This window comes from Pyxicephalus adspersus, chromosome 2 (assembly GCF_032062135.1).
Source record: "Pyxicephalus adspersus chromosome 2, UCB_Pads_2.0, whole genome shotgun sequence".
NCBI classification, from domain to species: Eukaryota; Metazoa; Chordata; class Amphibia; order Anura; family Pyxicephalidae; genus Pyxicephalus; species Pyxicephalus adspersus.
Window position 1 is genome coordinate 59,028,279 of NC_092859.1, and position 23,796 is coordinate 59,052,074.

General features: G+C 37.3%; 1 protein-coding gene across 9 annotated transcripts in view; it reads left to right on the plus strand.

Moving 5' to 3' along the window:
* Nucleotides 1-23,796, plus strand: part of ACSL6 (acyl-CoA synthetase long chain family member 6) — a 243,000-nt gene that overhangs the window by 144,357 nt on the left and 74,847 nt on the right. For 7 of the 9 annotated variants that reach the window (XM_072400824.1, XM_072400828.1, XM_072400826.1 and 4 more), the window contains 7 exons: nt 10,718-10,819; nt 10,908-11,007; nt 12,924-13,102; nt 15,449-15,481; nt 16,807-16,858; nt 18,232-18,305; nt 23,653-23,730. In XM_072400824.1, coding sequence (XP_072256925.1) covers nt 10,718-10,819; nt 10,908-11,007; nt 12,924-13,102; nt 15,449-15,481; nt 16,807-16,858; nt 18,232-18,305; nt 23,653-23,730 — 618 coding nt within the window. Of the gene's footprint in view, nt 1-3,223; nt 3,380-10,717; nt 10,820-10,907; nt 11,008-12,923; nt 13,103-15,448; nt 15,482-16,806; nt 16,859-18,231; nt 18,306-23,511; nt 23,590-23,652; nt 23,731-23,796 lie in introns of those variants that run through there. The other 2 variants (XM_072400832.1, XM_072400825.1) reach the window with 2 other exon arrangements.

Consider the following 23,796-nt stretch of genomic DNA (forward strand, 5'->3'; position numbering starts at 1 on the left):
TTGCAGAAGAAGTCTTTATCTGTTCTGCAACCTTTTGTAACTTTAATGACAAAGACAAACTCAGACAAAAAACTGCAGTTGTTTCTTTTTACATATCAAAGCACAGCTTGCTTCAGAAGTTAATGAATGTCTAGGCTCCATAAAGTTTTTTGATGTTGTTATTTTTGCTTTGTTTGTAATTAACTCACAGTGAGGATTTTATTGACACCATGCTGCCTAATAATATGTTGAGACAAACATCTGTCCTATATGCATTTATTAAAATAATGTACCTGTTCTGACTTACATACAAATTCAATTTAAGAACAAACCTCTCGTATGAAACCCAGGGACTATCTGTATTGGAAAACCAGTTAACAAATACCTGGCCCTTAACCTAAATTAAGATGAACGCCACTAATCTGTAACCTTTGCTAGAACTAAACTGATATCACTGGCTACACTGCTACCATGTCAGGCGGATTTCCTGCTGTTGTACTACTTTAGTTGTTTCAACTACCCATTGTAGAAAAGCACTGAAAAGCTTTTTGCTTTGTATGCTTGGAATCTGCAGGCCTAAATTTTACATTTGCAAAACTGAGAGGCAATTTAGCTGCTACATCATCATTGACATAAAGGCCCTGATTTATGAACGTTCTCAAAGCCTGGAAAGAATACACTTTCATCGGTGAAGCCGGGTGATACAGAAAACCTGGAGTGGATTTCCTAAAAGTCATTAGGTATTTGTTAGCAAATGTTTTCAATTCTGGACCAGATCCATTCCAAATTTGCTGGATCACCCAGCTTTACTGGTGAAAGTGTAATCTCTTCAGCCTTGGAGAACTTTAATAAATCGGGGCCAAAGTGTTTTCTTGAGTATAAAGGTCTGATTTACTTCCTGGTAACAACTTCCTGGTAGACATAAAAGAAACACATAGAAAGCACAGTCTACAAAATTTACAGTCGTAATGAAAAAGGCAATACATAGTATCAGCAAACATGATGTAAGAGGGCTTTTCATTGAAAAAATATATATCTGCACATATTCTCTGATCCTAAAATTAGGTCTTCCCAGGAGTGAACGTCCCAGCAAATGCACCCCAAAGTCACTGTGCAATTCTAAAAGCGATTGAAAAAAAAAAAGCTCATCCCAGATCTTAGTCAACATGTCAAATGTTAAAGTGCATTACAGTACAATTAGAATAAAACTGAACAAATATGGCTTGTTTGGAAAGGGTTGCTAGGAAAAGGCATGTTCTCTCCAGAGAGAAGAATTTGGCATCATAGTGTAGGTTTGCAAAGTTAAATCTGAGCAAACCACAAGACCATAATGCACAGAGCCACATTTGGCAAGAACCAAACAAGAACCAAATCAGCACAAACAGCTAATGTCAACTGTCCAGCACAGTGGTGGAGGGCTGATGACAAAGTTACTATAACAATAACACAAGAAAAATTCAAAAACCACATAATTGAAATGGTAGTAAAGAATAGTGTAGCACTATCCTTCTTTTCACAGCCAGCCTTTTTAGGCCTAAATAGAGAAATGGTTAAAAAAAACTTGGTGTTTCTCTGGAAAGCGAAAGTATAAGGAAACTTAAACATAAATGAAGAGGCCAAATGTAAAAAGGAAGAACTACGAAAAGGTCTGAAGGGACATTTTGTCTTCATAAAAATGGATGCATGCACACGTCACAGAGTCAATTTTTTTGGGAACCTTGGGAGTAAAGGACACCCAAGCACATCACACCAGTGACTGTCTTCAGAAGTTAGTGGAGGATGTTCTAGAAGATTTTGAAATTTAAAAGAAAGAATTCTAGGTATTGTGACAGATAAAGCTTCTAATATGTTGAGCACAATTGAGAAAATGAATAAAGTAGATGAAAAAAGTGAGAGACAGATATTAAAGGAAGACAGTTCTGCAAGTATTGGAGAAAGAGAAAGTGAATAGAATAGTGACATTTTGGATAATATTGTTGAAGAAGCATCTAAGCGTACTACTATTCATCGTATGCGTTGTGCTGTTCATACTCTGCAACTTGCAATAAGAGATGAATTGAAAGATCGTCATGCAGCTACTCTAATTGGCAAATTGAGGCAATTAACTGTTGCAGCCAGGGCTCTAAAAAGAGATGCCATTTTGAAAAGACGTGCAGGAAAAGGAGCCATTTTGGATCAAACAACACGCTGGGGAAGCACTTATTTGATGGTAAAGCATTTTTTTGAACTAAAAGATTTTCTTAAAAAACTGGACAATGAAAATGTTCTATTAACTGAAAGCCAGTGGACACAAGTAAAAGCACTGGAAAATCTACTTTCTAACACCTTTACTGTCACCAAGAATTTTCAATCTGAAGAATGAACACCTGGTAAATTCTTCTTGAAATGGGAGAGCTTGATATATTACCTGAACAAAAGTGGGGAGTGATAGCTGATGGCATTATATCTTCAATGAAGAAAAGAGAAAATCTCTTACTGGATAATCAAATCTTGTTAGCTGCTATTAAGGTTGATCCAATGAGACGAATTTTTTGGGGCGATGACCAGACTGATACTGCAAAGAAGGCCCTCTATGATGTAGCAGTTCGCACGAAGGAATTACTACCTGAAACACCACCACTGGATGAAGCTTTAAGCACTGGTAGCTCAGGATCATCCTCTTCAAATGAAGAATTAGACTTTGATTCCTACTTGGACTTTATGTCCAAATAAAGAGATTTCAGCAGGATTTTTTTAAAGAATTTAAAGAAGTAGAAAAGTATGATGGCTGATCGAAACTGCCTGTAGAAGAAGCCGTCCTTGTTTATCCCCAGATTAATAGTGATGTGGCTAGAACCATAACAGCAATGCCACCCACCCAAGTCAGTTTTGAAAAACTATTTTCAGCTCTAAAAATAATCAAGTCAGATTTAAGAGCTTCTATGAAAGAGGATCTGGCAGAAGCAATTCTGTTTCTTAAAACAACACTAAATTGAGTTAGTTTTAGATTGTATTTACAAGCCATTCTACTCTACAACTATATGCCAAGTTTTATATATAAAAACTGCCCGCCTGTCTCCTGGTGCAGCCGGCACTTTAGGGAGCATCAGAGTGCGTTCTTCAGTGTCTGCTGCAGGGTTGCCAGTAAGCAAGATGGCGTCCTGCAATTCTCATTCTCGGGAGCGTGGTCCCGCGAGATCTGGAACAAGTTTAGCTGATGTCACCATGGAGATGGAGAGGGCAGTCCTGGAGGCTCCTGCACCTCGCAACTCAGAAGAGGAGGTGAAGCTGCTTTCCACAGGGAAAGACAGTGAGCATGAAGCACACTTTACTCCAGTAGCTGCTGCTCAGCAAGAGGATGACATGGAAGGATCTGCAGGGATTTTTGGATCCACGTCTGCAGGGCCAAGCGGCAGAGCTGGTAAGCAGATTTCTTTTTCTCATGACACTAGTAGAAGGGATTCAGGGATTGGGGGGGAAGTGTGTGTTGTAGCAGGCAGATGGAGGGCTGTAGGGGTGACAGTGGGGAGTGCAGTGCAGGGGCTAAGGGGGCAGCAAAAAGGCCTCGGGGGCACAGAGTTCTGGGAATCTCCGAAGAACCTGCTGATGGGTTTGATTCCAGGGGAGAAGGATTTGTCACAACCCAGGACTGCATGGGCACGGTACGGCAGTGGGGCTTTACCTAGGGGGGGGAGAGCGAAATGATTTGCCAGCACAGGCACGCATGGTCAGTGACAGCCAGGGTCCTGATCTCTGCAGGGGGGTAGTTGGTGCCAATGGACAGGGCACGGATGATTTGATTGTCAGTAACGGGGCGGAGACAGCAAATGAGAGGGGGCTGCAGGACCAGGTGAGTTTGGCGGATACTGCATAATGCAGTTTATGTATGCTTCGAGGGGCCCCTGGGGGCCCACCTAAATATAGAGGTCAAGGAACAGATATGGCAACGGGAATTTGTGGACATTTTTTCACTAATTCCTCTAGAGAGGTTTCATTTGGATAAAGTTAGGTTGGGTGAAGGAAAAAGGGGGGAGGAGGAGCAGCGTGCCGTGCACGCAATTCCTTGCACGTTTTACAATTGGATGCAAGGCTTTGCAATCTTGGCAAGTATGATAGGTGAAAAGTCACCTGAACATTGCGCTGCTTTGTTCTGCTACTTGAATGCCATTGGGGAAGCTTACAGGTATTATGGGGGTATGGCTTGGCTGCGCTACAACGAACAATTTAATCAGCGCAAGGCAGTGCGCCCTTCCAAAGGATGGGACCATCAGGACATCAGCTTGTGGATGAAGCTGATGAATCCTAGTCAAGTGGTGACTCAGACCTTTCATGGGGGGGCTGGCCGAGCGCTTACCCTGAGTTCGTTGGCCATTAAAAGGCGGGGCTTATGCTGGCTATTCAATGAGAGAGCTTACCTGTTTGGATCACTGTGCCGTTTCAGGCTCAAATGCTCCTCCTGTGGGGGATCTCATAGCGTCTCCAGGTGCTTCTGCCAGTCAAGGGCCCGCATTGGTGACAATAGTGGAAAAAGAGAGGACACCGCTGAACCTAGGAAGGATGCTGCCTTTATTGAATAGGTATCCAGATAGGGTGGCGGCGGGGGTTTTGGAAACAGGTCTGCGGGAGGGTTTCAGGATCCCTTGCTCGTTAGTGCGGGTTCCACCGGCAGCTAGGAATCTGTGATCAGCTCGAGAGAATCCTGAGATTGTGAGATGTAGGTTGTGTCAGACCCCGCCCCTGACAGACGTAGTGGTGTCATCTTTGGGACTGGTTCCTAAGAACGAACCTAAAAGGTTTCGCCTCATTCACCATCTCTCGTACCCACCTGGGTCCGTGAATGGTTGGAGGCCATTGATCCTGATTTGTGTTCAGTCCAAAACGCCTCTTTTTATTGCGAGGTGAGATGGTTGCAGCGTTATGGGCAGGGTTTCCTGTTGGCAAAGGTGGACGTTGAATCGGCGTTTCGCCTGTTGCTGGTTCAACCGGACGGTATGCATTTGCTGGGCATGCGTTGGGAAGGAGCTTAGTTTGTTGACCGGTGCCTGCCCATGGGTTGTGCCATCTCCTGCTCACTGTTTGAGACCTTTAGTACTTTTGTGGAGTGGGTTGTGTGGGATCTGGCAGGGGTGACCTTAGTCATTCACTATTTGGATGACTTCCTCTGCACTGGTCCGCCGCAATCAAAGGTCTGTGGGGTGTTGTTAGGGACTATGCAGTACATTGCGGATTACTTTGGAATTCCACTGGCGAAGAACAAGACTGTGGGACCCATGTCTGTTTCGTCCTTTCTGGGGATACAGATTGACACTGTTCGAATGGAATGTAGTTTCCTGTCAGATAAGTTGACTGACCTAGTGATGGTGATTGCTTGGGCATGTGACTGCAAAAAAAAAATGCACCTGAAGCAATTGTTGTATCTCTTGGGGAAGCTCAACTTTGCATGTCGTATAATTTTGATGGCCAGGATATTCTCGAGTACATTGGCTAGGGCAACGGTGGGGGTGCACTCACCAGAGCATTATGAATGGTTGGGGCGAGAGTTGAGGGAGGATTTAAAGATTTGGAAAGCATTTCTGGAAAAATTCAACGGAAGGTCAGTATGGCAGGGAAGGACAGTTACGAGCATTGACATGGAGCTTTTTACAGATGCGGCTGCATCTGCCGGTTATGGGGCCTACTTTCAAGGGAGCTGTAGTGCTGCATGTTGGGGTCAAAGATCTAGTGAGAAGGCCATCTTGAGAATTAATTAAGGGCATTAAGTGGGATTTTCTATGGTTGAGTACCACTTACCCAGGTATTCTTATAATATGGTCGGATATGGTGGTCTGTACTTTCTGGAGGCTGGCTAGATCTGTGAATTGGGTAATTAAGGCCAGAAAAAAAGGTTAATCAGGAAGCTGGCCCCTTCTTTATGAGGAATGTAGGATTGGTTTTTAGACACTGTGAGCTGGAAGAAGACACTTGGCAGTTTCTTTGGTAGGACTGGGTCCACCTAAATGCGGTAGGCACCGATTTTTGGGCCCTGGGAATACAGGAAGGGGTACATTGAACTTTGCGGATGTGGGGTGGGCACGCAGGGCAGAGGGGTCACCCTGGCCCCCCTATGGCGGTAAATAAAAATATGTAATAATTATTAAAAGATTTAATAATCATTAATGCTTTCTCCTCTTAGGTATTTAGGCAAAAAGCTAAACATTTTTGTATAATAATTTGAGCAATCCTGCTCGCTTATTGTTAAAAATACAATATTGATGCTTTCTAATAAATCACCCAAATTTATTAGCCTATTTCTTCTTACTACTTCTTTCCATTTAGAGAATAAGTTCTTAACAGGATTAAGAAATGCAAAGTATGGTGGTAAAAATAAGAGTTGGTGTCCCTTACTTTCAACCAAGCTCTTTACCTGGCTAGTTTTATGAAAGGGGACATTATTTATAATTATTATGGCATGCTGAACATTCTTTCCACTAAAAACATTCAAAACCTCATCAATAATATTGAGGAATGCTTCTTGATTTAAATGCTCGTGCTTGTGACCTAAAGTGGAAGGTCCCATTTTTATTCCTCACACAACAAATTGAATAATTTCTGGAACCCACTCCAGCCACAACATGAACTGCCCTTTGCTCAACAGGAGATCTTTTCCTTTTGGTTCTCATTGAGATTTGAAAACCTACTTCATCAAGAAAGTAGATGTCCTTTCCATCTTGCTTAGCAATGAGATCAAGAATTTTGTTAGCATAGCTAAGCCTTTCATAAAGAGAGTGGCAATCACTGCACCTTGCAGGAATTAATGAAGTTTGTTTTTAATGCCTATTGGAATTTATCAATGCATCTATCTTTTGTTGAAATAGATACATTAATTCCGAATTTGGCAAAAAGTTGATCCTTCATTTCCCTGAGGCTTATTCCGCCATTCCGCCTCTTCAGACATTAACTTGCGTAACTCCTCCTTATGGGCTTCATCCAACTTTGAATTTTTCAGACCTCCTCTTGGTAATTTTTCACTCTACCCGAAGATTCATAGGTCCTAATAATTTTGGTTATGGTTGCACGATTACAACCCAAAACCATTGCTATCTGGGAGGCATCACTTCCATTTAGATAATTGTCTACCACTCTGACGTTTTGCATTACTTAATTCTCTGGCCATAAGGGTAAATATAAAGCTAATAACTTTGAAGATAAAAAGATGAATATTATTGTTATCTTAAAACTTAGTATAAATACCTGAAATAAAGATATTTTTTTTTTAAATATATAAAGTAAAAAACCTAATAACTGACAAATCATCAAGTTATTCTCATATATTTTTAATAATGTTTTTTTGAGAAAAACGTTTATGGTAAAAATGTGTTATATTTAATTTTATAAGAAATGTATTGATTTATGAATAATTAGAGGATCTAAATTTTTTTGTGAAGTTTGTTTGCAAAAGTGTGAAGTTTAAATGCAAAAGTGTGAAGATAAAATGAAAAACCCTGTAAATACAGAGTAGTCAGAGATGGAGAGTCAGAGTCGGGGGTACCAGAAAATGAGGAGTCAGAGAGTCGGAGTCGAAGGATTTATCTACCGACTCCACAGCCCTGGATATGAGGGGTTAATAAAGTCATACAGAAAATGATTATGTTTATATTTAAGTTGCTGCTGCAAGTGGGTCTTTAAGTTTTTGAATCATGAGGTGTACTTAGTTTTCCACACATGGTTCATTCATTTTGGTTCCAGTTTTGTAAATGTGTAATGAAACAGTGCAATCTGTTGTGTGGTATTTTACAACTAGAGTTAGATTTAAATAAAACTGGGGAACACATTTTTTGTTGAGTTAGATCTTACACTTGTTTTTTTACTAATATTTGGGTCGTGAATCCAGAAATGACCCCAGTTTTTTGCTATCACATCCAATTTTTACGATACCGGGAACCCTCCATTTTTGTCAAAAAACATTCAAATTTTACATACAATGAAAAAATATTGAAATAATAACTTAAATGTACTGTTTTATTAAATTTCTTTCGTTCATACAAAGGATTTTTTTTGTTACTCTATGACATTTTTTTTCAGTAAAATATTTGAAAATGAATCGGGTAAGCAGTTAAGGTAAAAATTTACGCTTATAGCTTTTCCTTGAGTGTTGAGTGTTAGGACAATCCCGTGGGATGCTCTAACAATAGTCAGCCATCATATGTACATCCCATCTACCCTGATACCATCCTTCCACGACCTTCAAATCTTGGTGAAATCATTCACCTTGCCCATCACTGACTGCACCAGGGTTTTCCGGGAAGTTAGAAAGATGGCTATGCAGAAAATGCACCTTTCTGTGTAATTATTTGCTCACGTGTTTTCAAGAAAGTCTTTGACAATGGCTTTGAATGATAACCAGGTGTTCTTTTCGACTTCTTACATTGCACTGATGAAATGTTGAGCTGCCGAATCTGTAGACCATCAAACACACCTGCCTTTATTTTTTCCAATGACAGGCTAGGAAATGCTAAAATGAAGTACTTGAAACTGTCTCCTTCAGTTAGCAAAGCTTTAACGAACTGCTTCATCAGACTTAGTTTTCTGTGCAGAAGCGGGAATATAATATTCTTTCTATCAACAAGTGGCTCATGTAGAATATTTGGGTCACCTGGTTTTAGGGCAGATCTTGGAGGCCAATTCCTTTCCACCTAGTGCCTCCCAGGAGCTCTGCTGTCCTACATGCACAGATAACAGGGATACTTGGTGTATCCCTGTTGCTGACCAAGAAGGAAGCATACCATTTTAGGATCAACACAGATGACCCAATTGTGTTGGTGATATTGCAAAAACTCAATGACTTTTTATGTCTTCATATTCTTCACAAAGAGAAACTGAATGGCCAATTGGGACTGACCGAAAATATTGTCATTGTGAAGGGGGACACACTTTAAACTCCTCTTCGAGCTATCAATGAATAGTCGCCATTAAGTTGAGTTAAAGATTGGAACTCTCAATTGCTCCATTAAAACAGGTATGTTATGGCATTACACAAAGCCACTGTCAGTTCTAAAGTACTGCAGAAATGCAATTTCTCTGGTTCGAAAGTATGATACCTTCGTTATTTTTTCAAGTAAGTTTTTTATCACACAGTCTTGATGCTAGGAGTTCTGAAGCCTTCTTCGATAGTCCCAAATCACGTGCCAAATAACTCAGCTCATGCTGATCAAATCCCTTACAAACAGAGTCCTCTTCAATTTCAAACTCTTCATCATTGTTGTCACCTAGTTCATCACCATGTTCTTCAAGAGAGGGTAGTGTAACGAAAACCAGCACTGGGATTTCATCTGAATGAGCCACTGGGTGTATAGTTGATGGTAGACCAGGATACTCTGTTACATTTGTTTTCCTTGTTATATCCTGAAGTTTTCACTATACAAAAGTAACAGTCACTGAAATGATCTCCTGGCTCTCGCCAAACCATAGGTATACCAAATGGCATCTTATCACACGTCCCTTTGTCCACATCCATAAACCCTCGACACACTGTTTGCACACCTTATTAGAGGCCCAAGTCTTATCTCGATCAAAAAAAAATCAGAATTGTTGTGTAGGCACTTACAACGAGAAACAGCAGACGCAGACATGAGCTAAAAGAATGAAAATACATGTGTAAGTAGAAAAATAAATTTTGCTTATTCATTACGTAGAGCAGCGCACAACCTCTGACCAAAAATGTGGTTCTCAAAATTTTTCCCCAGTGTAATTTTAGAACCTGCTAAGGACCAGATTATTTTTTTTTATTGTGCCCTGATACAAAAAGCATTAGGATAGTAGGAGTGTGTACTTTATTTTCCATATAACAAGACAGATAGATCTAGTGTGCACACCAGAATAGTAAAAGAAGCCCCAAATGTATATTTCAGGGCAAATGACTTATCTATGAAACTCTTCTGAGAAGACCAGTAACCTGACCAGTGTAGCTTGTTTTCAACATGGGAATGTAGAAAATCTGACTGATATTGCCAAACATCTACACAGTGTACAGAGCTGACAGTAATAGGCCAACTCAATACAAATTACAGAAAAAACATGGAGTGCATGGAGAGCAAGGAGAAAGCAAAGAAAGAGGTTTTGAGGCTCAATAGTTTTAAGTCAAGCTATGAATTTATTATTATATATTTACTTCATATATAACAAGGTCATAAAAATACATAGTTCACAAACCTAGAACATGTAGTACATTGTCTTGCCTGGTTATGTTATACAAGAAACACAGAAGTAAAAATACAAAGCTAACATTTAAAAAAAAATAAATAAATACATTTCAGTGGCTGTAGGATCAATGCAGAATTTGTCACAGATTCACACAGATGACATAGATGGAGTATGATTATAGCAGATATAGCAGATCTGTAAGTTTAAGTGAAAAAAGATGTTGCCAAAAATCTTAGATAGAAGAAGATAGCTGTCAGTTGCTCATTAGAACATTTATCTTGTATTGTATAGTAAATTTACACAAAGCTGGAAAGAAAATATGAAAATTTAACTTGGATATAAACCCAGTAAAAAAAAAACTGTGCTTCACCACTGTTTGGTTGTGTATGTCTCTTACTTTATTTTTTAACATTTTTCTGAAACTTTTATGGCTGTATGTTCCTGTCAAACTAATTTTGTATTTGTTCAGTTTCAGTCTACAATCATATATTACTCTAAACATTCTTTAAACATATAAATATGTTAATTCAGGCTTTTTTTTTAGCCATGTTGACTGTGCCTTTTTCTAAATTTTTGGCAGGTGTCAAACAGAGCAGAATGGTTAGGATCAGGATTACTACATCAGGGATGCAGAGCTTCAACTGATCAGTTCATTGGGGTTTTTGCCCAAAACCGCCCAGAGGTAATAGGCAGCCTGGTGCATGATATCAGTAATTTATAAATATATCATAATGTGGCCAGGATAACTTGGATATATCCTGTTGTTGCAGTGGATCATCTCTGAACTTGCCTGCTACACATACTCTATGGTGGTGGTTCCACTGTACGACACTCTTGGCCATGGCGCAATTCGTTATATTATTAACACAGGTAAGCATGTGTATTGTGTATGTTACAATGATCAATCTTTGCTGAATCATGTTCTTAAAATAAAACAGGACCTCTGACTCACACCTGATTGTCATCCAATTGATTGAAAACAACCAGACTCAGATTTAATCTCCAAATTCATCTAAATCTTAAAGATTCACTCACTTTTGCCAAAAGCAGATGTTATTGGATCATTTTGTTTTACTAGGTTTTTTCATCTTCTTGTAACTTACTTTGAAACTGTTTGAAAAACAAATGATGTTTTAGGTCACTTACATAAAAAAATACAGAAAATTTTAAAGAATTCACAAACTTCCAAGGACCACTGTATATACTTTGTAAAGAACTTTGTAAAGGGTTTGTATTTCTTTCTATCCATTTCTGAGATTTACAAATCTTTGCTTTACAGCCTGGTCCTGTCTTGCAGGGGAAGGTGCTTTTTCTTTTTCTGCTGCACGTTTACTTTCACATATAGGATTCCTACCTACCCTGTAACTGATTCATCTCATCTAGTGCTTTGCTTTCTTCTACTATCACAATAGTTTTTGCACTAAAGCACAGCTAAATAGTGCTGTCTTTTCTTCCCCCTCTCTTTGGTCATCTGTGTTGAGGCTGATAACTTCAAATTCAGCTTTAAAGCCCAACTTTAGCTTTAAAGTCTTTGATCTCAACCAGAAGCAAACAATCCAAACGCATCAAAACAAGGATCGTCAACCCCCCACAACCTTTCTTAATGGCAAAACATAGAAAATGTTTTTGACAGAATACATTTTTTTACTAAAATCCTGAAAAATTTACATTGGAAACCAAGACAGGTAATATTAAAACAATAGTTATTGCATCTAACACTGTCAATAGCTTAAAGGATGTTGAATGAATAAAACGTGTGCCTGGTCACTGTATACACTGTGCACATTGTATTTATGCACTGTGAGCAGTATAAGAGGATGTATGGGTATGAGCATAAACCAGTGTATGGATGAATATTGTGGACAGTATGGGGGTGGGGGTGTGGATATTTGGGCAGACTGGATATGGATGCATATTGTGGGTGGTGTAAGAATGTGTATGGTGGGTATTTTAGGTTGTTTGCATATTAACAATATTCTGTAGGTTGCTCAACATCTGGAGACATGGGGCTAGTATGGGTTTGTATATAGGAGTAGTGAAATTGATCAGTCAGCTTATTTTCACCCTGGCCTTCTCTCTCCTAATTGTGTATTGTGTATGTACAAATCTATACTAGCCCTATGTCTCCAGAAGTTGAGCAGGTTGCACAGCTATCATGGGCCAGTGTGAAACAGTGTGAATAAGGAACCAAATCTGGAGCAAGGTGCATTTTAGACTTTCTTACACCAGAGAAAACACAGTGGTCACTTTTTATGGGTAAGGGGTTAGGGCTAAAGGCTGGAGCAGGTGGACAGTAGACAGTGGGCTTAGAGCAGGTGGGTGGGATGATAAAGAATGGAGCAGCAGCAAAGGTTTTGTTTTTGGCATCATGAGTTCACACATGACAGATCTTCCCTGGACTGGGTCAAAGCTTAAGTGATCAAAAATTGGCTGGCTCTGTAGCTGTGCCTGTTCATTTATTTAGGAACACGTTGGGGATGCTTTTACTGGCACTGTCTCCCATATTTGTTTTTTGGAAAGCAGCTACATCCAGTGTAGAAAAGTCTACCCCCCGTCAGAATGCTGCAGAGGAGGACCCCTGTTCTATGTGTGGAAGAGGTAATCTATATACAAAGGTTTAACATGCCCAGTGGTATCGATAAAGTGGTATTATGGATATGGACCATACTGAGTGACACTATCGGAAGGGCTTGCCTTATAGTCAAAGTCATACATATATTGTAAATATATATATATATTTTAAATTATGGAGAAAATTGAACATGTAACAAAATTTGTTTTGGTAGCTGACATTTCCACAGTAATATGCGACAAACCAGAAAAAGCCAGACTTCTCTTAGTACATGTTGAAAGAAGAGAGACCCCAGGACTAAAGTCTGTTGTTCTTATGGACCCTGTGGATTCAGAGTTAGTAGAAAGAGGCAGAAAATGTTCTGTACACATTCAGTCCATGTGTGAATTGGAGGTAAGCTGGCTTTAATTCTTTTTTCTCTTTTTTATGCTGCAGCACAGCAAGCATGCCCATGGTTTTACTGTTTACTGCATATAGAGATTTACAGTTTAGTATAGGTGGACCAATAAGTCAGGACTCTTAAGTAAGTAAAACAATGCTGTCCTTTTTTTTTCCTTCTCACATTTTGGTTAAACTATGTTGTTCTTGCATAAAAAAAACTGTATTTTTCTATTCAGATCATATGTTGTCAGATGTGATTAAGCAGACAATGAAGAGTGTTTGAGAAAAGCTTAGCATGGTGCACTTTTTTGTGGCGCTTCCCTGTAGTTTATTTCGTGGGGGCCTTTGTGTACAGCTGATGCATTCATGCATACAGAAGAACAGTTCCATATGCACTTTTACTCTATCTGCCATCGATCTATCTCCCAATTCTCCTATGTATTTGGGCACTGACATGATAAAGAAAAGTGGAGAAAGGTGACAAACATGTTAACAAGTCTTCCTGCCAGATACAGCAGGATGTAAGAATGTACAGGTTCTTACAGAAGACAGTGCTCTATAAATCTGCCTGTCTGTTATTCATTATTCTTCCATGTTCCTGCATGCATATAATTATGTCAAAGTTGAAGATTTGAAGAAGGGTGGACAGTCAAAAATGTTATTTATTCAGGAATACTTCAAAATTCTGTTTACCCCAGTGGATCCATGACTACAAAGTCCCAATTTGGGGTTGACTTTTGCCAGGGCAAAACACTAATAATGATACATTAGCAGGCATCCCTCATGAATTAAGCAAATGTGGGTGGGGGGACATGCTGCCATAGCATTGATAAAATAATAGTTTGCATAGTGCTAGCACATAAAGCTGACCTCACTTAATACCTCACTCAAATATAAAAGAAGTGCTTTAGGGTATGAAAGAGGGCAGCAGTATCAAAAGAGAGAGTATCAATCAGTTATGGGTGCAACACTTTTATATAAAAAAGAAGTTTATAAAAAAAAAAAAAAAAAGTGGTTTTTATGATTAGAGAAAAAGGTCATCATGTAAAAATGTATATTTCTTCTGACTGTTAAACAGCCAGCAATCTGGCTAGGGGGTGGTGTACCTGTTGTGGATATTAGGAAGAGCCATCTGTCCTGGATAAACAGGCTTTATTTATTTTTTTAGGTAATTTACTAAAGTAGTTTAGTCTGTTTGTGTTTAGTCACCCGGTGATATCTCTGGGGGATCAAATTCCCAAAAACTCTGGGAGTTTTTATACGATGCATCTAAACCATATACAAGAGAGTATGGTGTCCCATGTGTTTCTGGGTTTTCACCCAGAAACATCCATCAAGACAGCGCAGGTGCACACCACGTTGGACGCCTAGACTGTCTAGATAAAGGGAGAGCAAACTGGGAGTTGTGAGGAAGCTGTGACCTTGTCAGAAATATAATAAATCACTGAGGTAAGTCTTTATCATTCTGGCAATGGAATTTGGATATATAATTTGAGATATAAATATGGCTGAAGGATTAGTTTAATTTGGATATTAATGGTGGTATTGAATGTTAAAAAAATAGATGGAAGGTATAGTATATTCTATTTCATGGAGAATTTGTGCTAATAGATGGAGAAACATATACATTTCTTATATGGAGTTATCTGAATTGTTTTAATTGTATCCTTCATAGGGGGTAAATTGTGTCATCTTGAATTAAATGCAAGCTGCAATACCACAGGTTAAACCTTGATTTCTGTCACCTTTTGCACTGTGGTGGAAAATACTCATAAGTGACACCAAATGATTCTAAAAAGGGGTCACAGCATGCACATCTGTAACAAATAGCGTTTTTAAGTAAACACTTGTCGCTGTTGGAAAAAACATACTTGATTGTTTTGGAGAAAATAGTTGGGTTTTGCAATTTGTTAGCATAACAAATAGGTGCATTGTCTGTCTTTGTGGTTTCATTAAAAGCCAAACTTATGGAGATATAATAACATTATGTTATGTTTTTGTTTATCTTTTTGCTTTTGAATATATACACAATATTGATACAATTGATAAGTTGTGTCCATCTGAGGAAGCCTTCGTGTGAAACGCGTCAAGGATGATAAAACGCAATCCATTGAAAATAGATATTTTTACCACTGTATATGTGATGTATTGTGCAATATTGGATATGTACTGATGCAAGTTTTTTGTATTTGTTTTGTTTTTAAAGAGTCACAAAATAAATTAGTATTTTAATATCTTAATGCTGTTAATTTTTTTGGTGGGCAGCTGAAAAGTCATGGCAAAACTAAAATTGGTCTGTTTACCCAACAATCTCTCTGCAATAAATATAAATGTTTCCTGTTATCTTTTTCTTTTTAGGAATGTGGGAAGCAAAACAGAAGACCGCCATTTGTAAGTTATGGATTAGCACTTCTATTTGTAATGTAAAAAAGGTACAATGTGCTTTATTTTTTTACACATCAACAAAGTATTTTAAGAAAGTTTTACATTTTTTCTAGACTGACTTTTATTAACATTTTTAGCCTAGAGGAACCCTGGAAATACTTTTAGGTCACTGGGAACCAATAATATACCTACCCTCATAATATATTGGCTTGGTTAATAGGCTGTCGAAAGTGTTAAATTAGAGGTTTAATAGGGTGGCTTATTTGTCATATTTAATATCCAGGACAGATTTTTTATACCCCCTCCACCCACCTGCTTTATACAACAAAATACTTTTCAGAAATAACATTAAATTGACTCTAGGTTAAGAAAAGCCGATCTAGACAATTTAGAATTTTTTTTTTCTAGTTTTGTTAATTAGAGAAAGACTAGAACTTTTGTGTATTTTTATTGCCTACATTACAGAAAAGAACTTGACTACTGAACAATCTTGTGTTAGTTAATACTTTCATGATCTCTGTGGATGTGTTGGCATGTCTGTAGTCCTAAAAGGACTGCAAAACAGCCTTAATGAATTAAAAGGAAAGCATTGGATTTAAAAATGCCACTTCTCATGTGTCTAGAAAACAGCTTTAGTAATATTCCATAAAAACAGCCAACATGTTTTGGGGGCTTTAAAGACCCCCTTACCATGCTTAAGGTAAAATAGGTTAGAGTCTAGACAGGAATGTTGTTTGAGTAATATACATTTTACAATGTGCATACATTCTAGCTAAAACTCAGCATCATTTCTATCTACTGAACTTAAAAAATGTCATCCCAGCATTTTATGTATTATACAATAGAAGCAACTTTTCCGTCCAAAGTCTAACCCATTGTTCTTTAGCCCTGATAAAAGGGACTCTTAAAGCCGCTGAAACATTCTGAACATATACCATAAGAGTTGTACTTCAATCAGACTATCCCTATCCTGTTATTTTTTCCTGTCTGTGGTTCTGTTAAGTTATTGTATCTTATTGCCCAGTGCCTGTTGTCATCAGAACATAACATGAAGGGAAATATAATGTTTTAGTTTTGTTACTAGAAGAGCTATAGATGGGAGATTTTACAAAGGGAGTACCTGATCCAAAGATATTGTTTAAACAGAAAAGTGAGGTCAGTCATCTGGTCATGCTTTCTGGCAGGGCTGCCTAGATCACATAATTGTCCCTAACACAATTTAAAATCTTTTGGCAAATATATTAACAATTCATGTACATTTATTTATTTACAGTATGTCTTCTGGCTATATGTTGAGCTGATTTAATCTATATTTGTATCCACATTTACAGCCTCCAAAGCCAGAAGATCTGTCTATTGTATGTTTCACCAGTGGTACTACAGGTAAGTGGCTACCAATCCAGCACAGTTTTGACATGGGTGGCCTGATTATTAGAACTCTCCAAGAGTGGAAAGGATCCGCTTTCATTTGTGAACTTGTATGATCCAGCAAGCCTGGAATGGATTTCTTAAGTCATTTGCTATTTTTTAGCTATTGTTTTCAATCCTGGACCAGATCCATTCCAGCTTTGCTATATCTCCTAAGTTCACTGATGAAAATGTATCTTCTCCAGCCTTGAAGAGCTTTATTAAATCAGGCCCAGAGTCTGCCTGTATAGTTTTATACAGTTATGGGTTTTATTCAATTGATCTTTTTATTATACTTTACTAACATAAATCTAGTTATCATTTGTATCCAATTTTCTTTAACCTACATGTCTTTACCACAACTATGTATACACAATGTATACACAAGAAATAGGATTATTATTACTTTAACAAACATGGATTTTACCATTTACTCCATTTCTTACTTCATCCTTATACCTATATATACACTTTGTAAATAGTCTTGACTAATTTTTGTTTATAGCTAATTTAGGGTGACTTTTGAGCCTATTCTGACTGGTAATATTTTATTGTGCAACCTAGTCTTTATTGCATGTTGTTACTACCCCTGAAGAAGGCTACTTAGATAAAATGCCTCAGGAACTACTAAGACGACAGCCATTGTACTTTGAAGCACGCTTGAATTTGTTAATGATACAATAGTGATATTTGTATAGTGCCAAGCTGGCCAAAACCTGATTTACTTTGTACTTCTTTAGTGTTTATACCTTTGTTGCTAACAAATGTGTACTTCAAGTAAATTTTATTTGCATGCCAAAAAAAGCCCTTGCTTTGTTTCTCTATTTTCAAATTTGATTCAGTGGGTCTGATTCCTAATACACCTCCATAGAGATAAAAGGGGTTATGTTTTTAACTTTAATGAAGAAAATTGATACCTAGTGATTGGGTAACAGGCACCTACAATATAGATGTCCGTGCACAACCCTAAGCTGTCAAATGCTACCACTAAGTACAAAGTAGGAGCCTTGTTTAAAAAAAAAATAGCTTTAAAAATAGTTTGCATGTAATTGAAAGCCAAGTGTTGAAAAATCCAAAAAATGGATAATTCAGCCCATGGATGTTATAAAAGTGCAATGTCAATTTTGGGTAGGCTTTTAATAATTTACACTTTGTAGTATTTGGTTTTAATTTTTACTATTTTAATTAGGCCTAAAAATATCATAGCAGATTACACAGGATAATTTTTGGATGTAATTACATTAAAGGCCTTTGGCAGCACTATGGGCAATGTTTCTTTTAAGAAAAGGACAGGCAAACACATTCATGGTACATGTACTCAAAATACATACTCTTTCTTCTGTTTGTAGGCAATCCTAAAGGGGCCATGCTGACTCATGGAAATGTGGTGGCAGACTTCTCTGGATTTCTAAAAGTAACAGAGGTGAATAATTCAGAATGTGATACAGTTAATAAATTAGCTATCCTAGGCACAAGAGTTGCTTGCTGCTGCACTGAGAAAAGTAATTTGGTCATCAGTGAATATAATTGTTTCCTTTGTATTATGTGTTGTACACAAAATACATGCAGCTGCAATATGCAGTACTCCTCTACAGAAATATTGGTTTACTGATAAACCTTATGTATTTGAGCTCCAAAAAGCTTCAAATATAATTACTAAAAAGCAAAATTGTGATTTTATTATGATGTTTATATTGTCTATTGGGACCCTTATTAGATTGTCAAAAATATATGTATTGTTCCGCTATAACTACATATGGCTATAAACAAACATAGCAAAACCATGACTTTGGAAGTTCAGAGTTTTTTTCAAAGGCAAACAATTTAAAGGCAAACCCCTAACGTCTACTCCCCTACTCCACCAATTAAGACAACTTTTATATATGATCCAAATGGTCCCATGGACGTTTATTACAAAACTGTGCCCTTATTGATTTAACTGGTTCTCAGCCGCATTTCGTCTGCCTTGGGTAATATATCAAAAACTCGCCGACCATACCTATGCCCAGTTACCACACACTTGTTAAAGCTCAATATTTAAGAGACCCCATACCAGAGATGGTTCTCTAACAACTCCATCGCATTATCAATGCACCAACCTCAAGGACCTCAAACTGCCAAACCCATATTGGACCTAGACAAACCCAACCAATCACCAAATCCCAATTGACAGAGAAGGTGGGAGAGTGAGAAATTCACACCCTCCTGTTCAGACCTTGTCCTTTACCTTGTCCTTCCTATATACTCTACTCCCTACCTCCATTCACACTCTTTCCCCAATCCTGTTCTTGAACTATCCTTGACTTCCCCGCCCCACGCTTAACCCCATCTTGCCTGCTCTGCCTTCCCACTTGCCAGTTATGTTGGCCTTATGCCTAGCTTCTTCCCCTCACAGGCTCCTGGCCCTTGTATACCAAAAACAAATAAAATATAAATACAAAGCACTAATAGCTGAAATATTAATTTTATTACACAAGTGTACTGAAAAAAATCATGTGGCATAACAAAATAATAAGTTATTCATTCTCCAAAAGTGTTCATAATAAAATGCGTACACAAAAAAATAATTTAAGGGGGTTCTAATCCAATAATACATAAAGGCCATACAACAAATGTACATAACATACATCTTTCAAAATGTGTAAAGCCTTTTTTTTAAAAAACCTCACTGGAATATAGAATACCAGCATTTACATGTTTTGGGTGAACATTGTATCCCTATTATTATTTTACTGAATATTTATATGTTTGTTTAGAGGCCTTTGTAGTTATAGGACAGCACTGTATATGTGTGTATATATATATATATATATATATATATATATATATATATATATATATATATATATAATGTATTATTAAACATATGTTTTTAGCAACTTAGTCATGGGAATAGCCAAATACATGGAACTTTTTGGGGGATTTATACTCTTCTAGAATAACCATAGAATTAATAAACTTATTATTTCAACTGGTAAATCAAATTATATATCATTATATACATTTATGACTGAATGTCTATTCAGTAACTAATCTAATATATTATTTTAATTAGTTTATTGGATTTATATCTATATTGTAGTCCATACCTACTGTACTTGTAGGTCCAAAGCACAGCAGTTTTCTACACCCCTATGTCTTTACACAAAAAGAAAACCATGTATACAATGTAAAATCCAATGGGGAGTTTTAACTCCATGAACTAATGGAGAAGTAACTCTACATATGATTTGATGGTTCATGATGATTTAAGTGCACAGTGCATTTGGCTGGTGATGGGGTGAGTATAAGCCTGGGAAGGAGGCTAAGGCACCATACTGGGGAAAGCCTTTAACTTATGGTTGGAAAAAAATTATATTATATACACATATATTATATGTGTCCAATATGTTTTGTGTGGATCTGGGATAGATAATTTGTTGAAGGTCATATCTAACTATCTAACTATATTAAATCATATAAAATCAAATCAAATCAAACCAGATCTCACTTAAGTTCACATTAAGCACAGTAGGTATAGTCACACATATTGTAAATTGTAACAGACTACTAAAGAATAATTCTGTTTTGGTAAATTTTAAAAGTAATAGTTTTTAAAAAGTTTTAACAATGTAATTTTTATTTAATTTTGAAATTTTAAAAAGTAGTAGTTTTGTACAGCGGACCTTCTACAGCTACTGGTCAGTTCCTAATATATATATGCTTTGATAGCAGAAATGCCTCCAATGCTATGAGGCTCTAGAAAGCTTCATAAAGCCATAGACATCCCTATGTAGAAAGATTTCCATAGCATAGAAGAGGAGCCCATATTTTGTGAATGATCCTTCTTAGGGGGTAAAATGAAATGCAATTTAGAAGGTTGGACTGTGTGGGTGAGCATTCTTTAAAGGGGAACCATGAAATTTACTATTGTTATGAAGGGTAAGAACAAAAATACTACTATCTAAATCAGTGGAATTCTCTACATAATAAATGCACCCGTACTAGAAATTAATCCCTTTAAAAGCAGATTTAAACAAGCATCATACCATAAAATAATTAAATTTTGTAATAAAAACATTTGTCAGTCTCACATATGTTGTTAACATCTACATCAGTACTCCAATTATCAGTACAATTATCCATGCACACATTTCTATATATAAAAATATCCTAATGTAGTTGTAACAGGACATATACATCTTATAAGTGTAGAATATTATGAGGCTACAAAGTACTTCACAATTGTCCCCCCTATTTACATATATAGTGTAGTATATATGTAGCATTTACATATTATTGCAAACAGATTTCTAAGTGTCATTACTTTCCATCATAGCAGATTTATGATATAGCATATACACTGCCAGCCAAAAAATAAAATCACACACTCCAATATTTTTGTGGCCCATCTTTAGCCTTGAGTACATCACACATTTGTCTTGGTATCATTTTGATAAACTTAAGCCCCAACATTTTTTTCCGTCCAGAGTTGCATTCATTTTTCTCGTACTGATGATGAGAAAGTTGAACTGCTTTATAAAGTCTTCTCAAGCACATGTCTTAAGGTGTGGACTCTCTGGTGACCAATCTATGATGTGTAATGCTCCCTGAATCACTTGTTCACAATTTGGCCCCTATGAATCCTGGCGTTATCATCTTGAAGTATACACTCAAGGGGCTCACAATTTACCAATGGGACTGACTATGGTAAAGCAACATATTGAGTGAACAACTATAATATTTTGACTAAAAATAGTTGGCTAATTTTTTCTGGTTATGCTGTCAAATTGCAGACAAAAATAACAATAATTAACAAAGTGTATTCTAATGCAGAATTTGAAAAAAACCCACAATTTTTAAGTTAGGATTTATAGCATATTGACTACTTAGCATATAAATTCTGAAGAAAATGGACAATTAACAGTCCCTTATTTAAATTCTGTGGCCTGGAAAATACTTTGCTTGTAAACTTTTACTTAGTCCTACATCCAAAATAATGTTCTTTATCTGTGACTCATACTGTAAAATCATTGCACTCCTTCATTGTGTACATAGTTTAAAAGCATTTCTTTACAAATATAAGACATCTAATATCAGACATTAAAGTGGAATTAGAATTTAATATACTATAAGGAGTATAGTAAGGAGGAGTGCAATGATTTTACTATAGAATGTACTCCCTTTTCACAAGTTAACCCCGGCTACCATCAGTGACTATTCACATACAAGCATTGCTCACTCTGAGCACCAAGGGGGGTCTTTTCTCTGAGCCACATTTAGAGGTACCAAGATCTACCTGGACCACAAACACTGACAAGAACCTGTCAGCTAGCTCACTACTGCAAATTAAGGCACCAAATAGCAACACTTCTGCAATACAAAGACCCAGGCGGATATTTACACAATAAATAGGACCTGAAGTGCTGGCCCTACCTGAACTGACAATGTTTCGCTTAAACAGCTAAGTGGAATATGTGCACTCTCTTGTCTCACCTTCCTCTGAAGAAGGACTAAATGTGCTAATTAAACCTCACTGTTTTGTTTCACCAATCCTAAATATAAATGACATTTTGAAATCTGTTTTCGTAAAACTATTACAATATCAATGGCATAACCAATATTTGGAATATATGTAAAATCTGTTTTTATGCCTAAATCCACTATGTCATCATGCCATAGACTTAATGAACCAACTAACTGCTCTCTAAATTGCTGAGTTTTGTTAGATGCTAGATAACCAGTAAGAGTGCATAAAATAGGATTTTATAGAGGAGTACAGAAAGGAGGAAAAAGTAGAAATTCCTTATATTTACATTTCTACATATTTTTATTGTTTATAGTCTGGGTACAGGTAAGCATTAGAAGCATTACGGTGGGATTAACAACAATTAATGTATGAACTCCAGGCAGATATAAATAACACAAATTAATACACCAATTTCTTCATTCTTTTAATGAAGGCAGTGTGGATACCTGGATTTGATCTGGTATCAGCGATCCCCTTTACAGCACAGCTTAGGCTGGTAGTGATAGTAAGAGAGAGTTAGTAAAGACAAAGAGTTTTTATGACAGTGAGTTGTACTGAAGTGCTATCTAGAAACATGCTGCTTCTTTTTACTAGCCTTTCACACTCTAGGGATGGGATAAGCCCTGCAAATGTTACCAATTTGTAGCAGAGAAAAACATCTTCTTCCTGCTTGTGCTCTGTAGCAGAACTGTGTAAAACTGAACTTACAAAAAATAAATACAATACATTATTACAATATTTTAGTAATAGGTATAGTGGCATACTACATATTTGGTTATTAGGCCAGTACTACAATGATGTTTTTAAATAATAATTCCGCGCCTCTCTCAACTTGACAACAGTACATCAGCAGCAAAGCTGTGTGTTCCAGCGAGAATCATTCTATGGCGTTTTGTATGTTTGTTGCCCTTATGTATACTACTCCTGCTAACATACTATAGCCTCATTGACCTTGTGACCTAACACTGCTCTGTATGGTGCTCTCTTCTACCTACCTCTTTCTTATGAGAAACCTTCCCCCTTTTTGCACCATTTTTCTTCTTTATTGTTTTATCACTTTCTCGTTGTCTTCCTGTCAGTGTTTCTCTCCTTTTCTGTCTCCCACGCCCTTCACCTGCAGAAAGTGATATTTCCGAAACAGGACGATGTGCTCATCTCCTTCTTGCCTCTGGCTCACATGTTTGAGAGAGTAATACAGGTAAGCCACTTGCCTGATCTGACTTGGCCTTGTTGGGCTGCCTGTGTTTTTTTTTCTTTCCAGAGTCAGTGGTCCCCAACATCTGAGGATGTACACATTTCCTATTTGCCTTTAGCACACATGTTTGAGAGAATGGTGCAGGTAAGGTCTTTGTGTTGGTGAAAGTAGTGACGCTCTCACCAAGAATCAAGCTGTGCAAAATGTGAT